Source organism: Suillus subalutaceus (genome assembly GCF_016647625.1).
Source record: "Suillus subalutaceus strain FC151 chromosome Unknown DFJ58scaffold_425, whole genome shotgun sequence".
In the NCBI taxonomy this organism is placed as follows: Eukaryota; Fungi; Basidiomycota; class Agaricomycetes; order Boletales; family Suillaceae; genus Suillus; species Suillus subalutaceus.
Genome location: NW_024540674.1, coordinates 2,656 through 11,019, shown reverse-complemented (window position 1 = coordinate 11,019; position 8,364 = coordinate 2,656). Strand labels below are relative to the sequence as shown.

At 44.8% G+C, this 8,364-nt stretch overlaps 1 protein-coding gene across 1 annotated transcript; it reads right to left on the bottom strand.

Annotated features, from left to right (window-relative positions):
- Positions 1-1,533: 1,533 nt before the first annotated feature.
- On the bottom strand, positions 1,534-1,905 carry DFJ58DRAFT_672328 (uncharacterized protein; the record flags this gene model as incomplete). The annotated part of the gene is made up of 1 exon (XM_041383022.1): positions 1,534-1,905. The coding sequence occupies one exon, from the start codon at positions 1,903-1,905 to the stop codon at positions 1,534-1,536; it is 372 nt and encodes a 123-aa protein (XP_041234984.1).
- Between the last annotated feature and the right edge of the window lie 6,459 nt (positions 1,906-8,364).

Here is an 8,364-nt window from a genome sequence, read left to right as displayed (position 1 = left end):
TCAGCAGCAGCCGAAAACAAGTCATTGTTGCAATGAATCTATGCTTTGAGCTTTTAGAATGCCTCCTCAATGGGGTTGAGATCCGGGGAGTAGGAAGGCAAGAAAATGATTCGGACACCTAGTACCAAGCTCAGGTTAGAATAGCATATATTCACGAAGCCTCACATCAGCATACCATATCTATCTGCGAGTTCCTGAACCTCTTTGCCATGATGAATTCAGGCATTGTCCATTATTAGGACACTGTTCCTTCCTGGGTAAGCTTCACAGTGAGGTAGCTATAACCAAAAATTAGCATAATGAACAAAAATGTGACAGTCAAATTTATGACGGAGTGTTTAAGATAATGAAGATAGCCCACTCGTCGTAGGGATCCTTCAACTACATGTCTGGCAATGACTCCATCAATCGTTAGGGCAGCAGTGATTGTGAAACATCGACCGCTGTGGGTATCACAACCTGGCAGGCACATATAAGAAAAGTGCTCAACCAGTATAAGTGAGTCTCAGCTCTGCCTAGCTGCTATACTCGCAGAATGCAAGAATGTTCAACCCTAAAGGGGAAGCAAGGAAAGCAAGGATCCATGGAATGATGCTGAACAACCGTGGTGAATGGTGGTGAAAGTGTGAGAAACGCGCTGAAGGCACGTGTGGGAAAGTGAAGTGTGAAAGTGTGCGAAGTGCAGGAAGGTAGTGCAAACGGTGCACAAGTGTAGAAGATGTGTACTGAGACTGATAAGAGGAAAAGTGCGGATCTAGACAGATACTGATAGTGCCACTAGCTATAGACTGATGCTAGGGCCTCAAGATGATGATGGATACATGCATTGCATGGAACTAACTGCCAACTAACATGGTGGTAGAAGATACTGAGTGGTGAGAAGCTAAGGTGGAAAAGTTGGGGTGTAAAACAAACATGAGAGTATGTAAGTTCTACCTAAGCGCTCTCCCAGGGCTCGGAGCCAAATAGGGAGCACTCTAAGTATGTAAGTGAGGTAAAGTGATGTAAAGTCAGGGTCCATAACGAAATAGGAAGTGTAATATGCCAAATATGGTCAGATAACGAAAAGGGACATACCAAGGGACTGGTTGGACGATGGATGGATGCTCCTGGATGATGCGTGATGCAGGGCGCTTAAGTGCAAGAAAGCGCGCAAGGCGCGCATGCGGGAATGCTGCGTGTTGTGCGGACAAGTATTGCGCCTATGGCACATTTTGCGGGAAAGCTGCGCATGATATGCAGAGTCGACTGAAGACTTGGTGGAAGTCATAGTGGATGATGGTGCGAGTTGTGCCATGTAGGCCAGTTGTCAGAATTCGTAAAAGAGCCCATATGTGCCTGCAGAAACACGAGTCTCTACACCACATACAAATGGACCTCTCATAGATGCCCAGCAACTCTTCTTTGCTCGACCACATCTCCGAAACTGGGTTTGCTCATCCTTCAAAGTTTCATCAATGAATACAAGCTTGTGGGGCATGTATTGAGCCATACATCATTTGAAATCTGCTCAAAGGTCTTCATTTCTCTCACTCACGATCTTGCAGAGCTTTTCAATGAGACTCCAGCACATACGAGCTCCCGGTGGATGGTTGTGTAGTGCATAGCAACAAAATGATTACGTTTCATGAGAGCTGTAAGTTCGTTGAGGAACCAGTCCAGATGATGATAAATGAGCTCGAGAAGATACTGTAAGTCTTCAAAGTTGAGAGTCCGTGGACGACCAAGATATTCACTTCTAGGCTTGACAACATTGCCAGTCTCGTCATGGAGCTTCTTGATGCGATAAAAGGTACAACACAAGAATCCTACACAGTCCAAGATATCACTTAGCTGAAGTATGCCCTGCTCGTGAAGACGGATAGCTGCAAGCTTGAGATTGGCAGATATTTTCCTGTTGCCCATGGATGCAAGCTCAAAGTTCGTAGCAGTGTTATGTAAATTTTCACTAAGTTCTTTTTCGGCGCTCGTTGTTGTTATATGTTTTCAATTTGCACCGGTGCCATTATATTTGCACACAGCTGTAAAAGATAAAATTGACTAGTCTTTATTATTCAGGCTACAACTTCTTGAAGTGTGCCTCTAGCTGAACTGGTGAAAACTATATATTTATGTGTTGTGAAAACTGTATAAAGATACCTAATCAAAAATCATTGATAATGTGTTGACCAAGTATGGTATAGTCTAACACGGTAAGACCAAAGAACTGTTCAAAATCATATTTAGGTAACAATGAACTTCAGTTTTCACATGAATTACAGTCAATAACTATGACTTTGGTTTATTGACTAATAGAACACTGCTTGGACAGCCTTTTCAGTTGGAAAGCTGGAATGTACAACTTTATTGCCCAGGTTCTGGAAGCTATATGGCAATGTGCTTAGTACACATCTTAATGCATCATATGGAAGCTTCCTCTTATCCTAACAAGAGAGCTTATCAAATATAAAAGTAACCATCGAGTCCAGTCACTAGTCTAGTATATTCTGTCCTGTCTGATAGCTGGCTAGGAGGAGTTCCGGCATTTTAAGGTTGTACACTGTTATCAGTTTTGTTTATGTATTATTAATGATAATGGCAGTCCGTCTCTTAATTTTCATCAGCATATTTTAGTTCTGCAGTGAAGCTGTAAAATTTTGAACTAATATCACAAAATGGTCACTTACCTTTATGACCTGTTTCTGAAGGTTACTCTTCTGTACCTTAATTTACTGACCTTCTTTTGGAGCCCATTTATTCTATCTTTGTGATTCTTAATGTCTTATCTATCTTCTCTGTAAGCCTATCTATTTTCTTTTGATACTTTTTAAGGTCATTCTGGAATCTCTTTTACTCTGCCCCCTTCTTGCTATTGAGCTTGTACACATTAGTCAAACATATTGACATGAGGAAGTTTACAACTTCATTAATTTTCTTCTGCAGTCTCTACTTCTTTTCTGAACTTCTCATTTTCTGATTTTTGAACAATATTATGTAAGTCTTGATCCTCATAATGCCTCTTAAGATTGGTGATGTCAAGTCACAATATATTCCAGAATTGTGTGATATTCAATAAAGAGTCCATAGTGACATCTAATGAATCCATAGTGAGGATAAATTGGACAATGTAAATAGTAAATCAGGGGATTTATTAACATTGTCTAATTTATCCTCACCATGGATGCCTCAGATGTTACCACAGACTCTTCAGCAGATTTTGCCTTTTCCTTTCCTGCAGTGTTCAACATCACTGAGCAAGGAGATGTCAGAATCAAAATCTACATCCATGAAATTATCATCTTGATTCCAGGGTACCATGGCTGAAGTTGGGACCTTTCATGAAGTGGAGAAATTAAGCCTTGCAAGACACAAGGATCAAAACATGCATGAATAGAAAGAGGTGAGTAGGTCATCCAAGTTGGAGACATCATCTTGCAGCAGCTCGGAGGCAATGGCCCTCAAAATGCTGTACAACTGCTACTCCATTTTGTTTACATTAATATTTATGTCGTGACTAATCTTAAACAAACAAATTTCAGCGCTCAACACTCCTTATACCTCCTAAAAGACAGTACAAAAATGGGGAACAGGTTACAGGACCAAGACTCGCTACTGCTTGTATACCAATACACGTCATGATTCATCGATGGAGAACAGACGAAGCTAAACAGATACCCTAATCAAATGCTGCAAGGCCGTGACATCCATGTCCGGATTCCGCGGAGTGATACTGCAAGGGAATGGCATAGGTCGCCTAACAGCCAAAAATCAGTAAGCCATCTCTCCAGAGAAATCCTACTAAACCCCACGTACACGGTAAGCCCTCCATGCCAGTGTGGTTTGATCTCGATTTCTCTACCAGTCTCGTCTTTGGCCTTGGAAAAATTGAATACTGAAAGCATACCGACCATGCCAGACCATATAGAAGCTTCGGCGAGGTGGCGACCAGGGCATATCCGTCGTCCAAATCCCCACACGACACTCACAGTGTCATCAGTCAGAGTGCCATCTGTGTTCAGGAAACGGTCAGGATTGAATTCGGACGCATTTGCGTATTTATCTTCGTTGTGGCACATCGCCCTGAGGAGGATTAAGTTGCAAACCACAGAACAATTGATGTTCGTACCAAACATTCGGGGTAACCGTAGCGCCTGTGCTGCGAATGAACATGGACTCCAGGATGAGAAGCAACTCGCACACCTTTGGGTATGTAATAACCTTCGTAAACGTCATCTTCGACAGCAGCATGCATGATCGCTGTAATGGATCAGTAATCCAGTCCCGTTGTGCTGAGGTTAGCAACGCACCAAGAGGGAAAACCGGGCGCCACCGCATGCACTCCCGTAAAATAGCGTCAATGTAGGGCAAGGATGGACGATCGTGGAATGTCGGCAGTCTCTTTGAGCCAACCACACTATCAACAAGTGTGTGCGCTTTCTGTTGTACATCTGGGTAGAGAATCATCACCAGCAAGAAATTCATCAACACAGCGGCTGTCTAGTAGTTGTCAGCGTTGGACCGAATCACTGGCTGCTGCTTTCGGCCTACCGTCTCTGTACCAGCTGGTCAAAGACACTCCCATTCAGCCTAACAAGTCTACACTGAAATGCATTTGCTCACCCCCAAAAGCGGTTGCTGCAGAATCCTTTACCGCTTTCTTCATCCAGGCAGAATCACCGTAGCTGTGATCAAGCTCCAGCAAATGGTCAGAGACCATGCAAGAAGAAATGGACCCCGTAGCCTGAAAAGAATTTAAGAATAAAACATCTCACGAAATGTTGCACTTACCAGACCACTCTCCGTGTACGCAAATGGTTTTTCCAAGCTTTCTGTGGCCAATTCCTTGGCTAAAGGTGAAACTCTCTTGAGGCGCATACCAGGGAGCCAAGAGGGGAGACGGAGAACTACAAATTAGATGGTAAGAAGCTGCTGTATATGATGAACGACCGAGCTTACGGGAAGGGAAAGCACTAAAAATGGCAGCTACCTCCGGTCTCATCTCTTTCAGGATGATATCCAGAGCCATGACTGCACGCTCATCATGTGGTCATTACGCCGTGCTGCATCATACGAGTACACGGCAGACATGATGACTGAACCTGAATAACTGGAGGACTGTCTCAATACCGAAGTACTGGGAAGATGCGCATAGAAATCCACTCACACTTCAAAAAGTTTCGGGTAGTCCAAAGGATCTTCCAGGAGGTTCAATAAAATTCATGACTTTTCGTTACTTGCATGGGCTGAAAAAAGGGAACTGCGTCTTCTCGGAAGGACTGGTGAATAATTTTCCGATGAAGCCGCCATCTGCTACCGTAACGCATAAAGGCGGTAGTATAGTCGATACCAAATCTTCATAACTAATTAATAAGAATACTTGAGAATTCGAATAATTCATACAATTCATTGGTTGCGATGTCTGGTCGGTCAGAATAATTCTGTGAGCGATGTTCAAGGAGGTCTCTTGCAACTCGCTCAGAGTTGATGACGATGTTATCCTGACCAAAAAGCCGAGTGTATACGACGTCGCCTAGGAAACATTAGTTACTCATGGTGACCTGCATTCTGTGGGACGACTTGCCGTATTGATCGCCCCAAGCCTTGTAGGTAAGCCAAGGGGCAGTCACATCAACTGCCAGTGCACTGCCTAGGATTGGGAGTAAAGGGGGACCCGGTGGTAATTTACCACTGTGAGGCAGCTTCGGTTTGGCAAGGTAACTTCTGAGTGCCAAACTGACGGCAAAGGTGGCAAGAACTACTTCAAGCCCACCCGTGAGGAGGTCTGACATAGCCAGGGTTGATAATACAGAGCGAGCGCTACTGGACGGGAGTTTAGTAACTGGGGTTTTTATATTGACAAGCGCAAAACAAATTACCTTATAAGCGAGGCTAGAGCCTTGCCAAGAGCGTGATAACTCGGATGACAACAGAGCAAATGTTACTCCGAGCTATTGAAATTACATAAATAGACAGAAGTAGTGGTTATATATGGATGAATTGATGACAAGTACGTCTTCGGTTCCCTGGCTCTTCAAGGTACGAGCAATCAATTAATCAACTGTGTGTACGGACACGTCACACCGTACCTTGGGGTGACACAACTTCTGGGAACTAGATGAGTAGTAGACGGAATACTCCTATAGATAAGTATACATCGAAACGAATCAATTCATTTGGCCCAAGGTTCGCCTCTAAAAACCGGTCCTAGTACATACCTGGCAAGACCATGTTTCAGGAATTGATCATCAACCATGCACATGACCTGCCCCTCGATTACAGCCTAGTATCACTTTAGGTTATTAAAAGTTCAATCACCGTTCTTCACAGACATGTACGACAGACCGACCAGTTGCCAATCTTATCTTCCTGGCCGATGTGAGTCCACGGCAGAATTCGGTTGTGTTCCGAACTCATCTAAAGTATATGATATATGGATTCGCACGATTCGTGAATCAATGATACTCACTAGTCGTTTTGGAGCTCCTTCCAATATCCTGATGGAGTATTCCATTGAAATTCCAGCTGCCTGACGTTCAGGGTATGCCGACACGACCGGGACTAATCCGAGGGGGACGCGAGCCGCTGGATTGGTACCGATCGAGGAAACGCAAAGGTCTGAGCTTGCTGTTCGAGTACAGGAAACTGGAGAGGTGGCACTTGTCGCTCAAGAGTCAAGACTATGACGGACACAAACGGACAAAAATATTGATTTCTTTTGTTTCCCGATATGGAATTTCGATTTCGATTCGACTTTCGCTTTCGGCTTTCGACGCGTGGCTAGCCAACTGATAACTCGTTCACCGACCGTCACAAGTGCATCTGTACCATGCCCGAGGGCAATTCAATCAACAAATATTTATGATTCTTCCATGCAACTCAGCGACAGAGTTCACGTCACCCTCAGGACACAGCTGGGTGATATACCCCGCTTGAATGCTCAGTGCCACCAAAAGGTGGTCTACCTCCAATTCCTCGAAGCTACTGAATAGGTGTAGTTAATTGTGGTACTGTTACGACACGATCTCAGGCTGATGCACGCCACACATCTAAGCATCTAAATATCATACCACCTGCGGAAAGACTTGTAATCGAAGCCAGCGTAGATCGCATGATCCAAGAGCTGGATACTGCGACTACAGTATCATCTAATCCACCGGATGCAAGCCCCATCACCCTGGGAAGTCATGTGAATGCTGGTACAGTCAGAAGACCCAGTGTCGATATCCTTCCATCCGACCCTGCTGTCTTCTCTTCGGGTAGTGTCAAGGAGGCGCATGGCCGAACTATATCATGTCATCCTCAAACCGTTCGTCGTCTGCTACTTGAATTCAATCTGTTGCCTCCTGACCCCCCGTCTATGTGGATGAGCAGCAGGCTGATGGTGTCTTTATCTACTGCTATGACTTCGTTTGTTGGTTGTCTTCTTATTTCTGTCGTGTTCGATCTAGCATCGCACTGTTGTCTTGTCACTGCTTCAATCGTCCACTCGCTTGGCCATGATTCGTGCTCGTGCGCTGACCTACAGCACCTCCCAGGCACGCAAGTCAAAAATAAGCCAGGAGTGTGAGCGGAGCGCGCCCAATGGTCCCTGAAAACACATATAAGCACGAGATCCCGCCGGCGATGGCGTCCACCACGTCATGCTGTGTTGTTGCCTTCTGTCTCGGCTCTTTCCGTTTGTTGTTGCGCGTTCATGCTCCGTCTCCTTTTGCAGCTCTTTTGCTCAGTACTATAGCGACCTCTGCTTCATTTTCACGGCGTTGTTTTGTCTTCAAACGGAAGCAAATATCAGATCGATAAAAAGAATTTCTTGTGCTATGACGGATTCATCGCCACTCCAGAAATCGGAGATATTCGTGTAAATGTATTCACATCTGGCGCTAACACTGTTTCTGCGGAAGACGGAATCTATCTATTGGATGCGCGGACAACTATCGATCCCATCATTGAGTGCACCAGAACACATACCTGACTACCTTGCAATGTTGACCCATTCCGGTATCTGCTCATCGCCTGGATCTCTAACAGAACTGCATTTGCGCTATTCAATGAAACCACTCGGTGGAAAAAGGCTTGGTTAGAAACGCGCGCGTGCGAATAGTTGCTCTGCATCGTCGATTTATTGAAGTCCAACTCATCAATATACTTTCGAAAGCCACTGCATTCCCCGCATTAACTTTGCCTTTCATCCAAACCGTTCGTCGTGGACGGTGAATCGAAGACAGTTTCCTTTGCGACTCGCGTATGCAACTACATTTTTAATGGTTGTCAAGGCTTGACGCTGGCACGAACCGTGCTCGACCTTCGAACGGATCCCTTTGCTCACGGTCAGTTGTACGCGACACTATCGAGGGGTAAGAACGCGAAGAGACACGATGTGTCTAT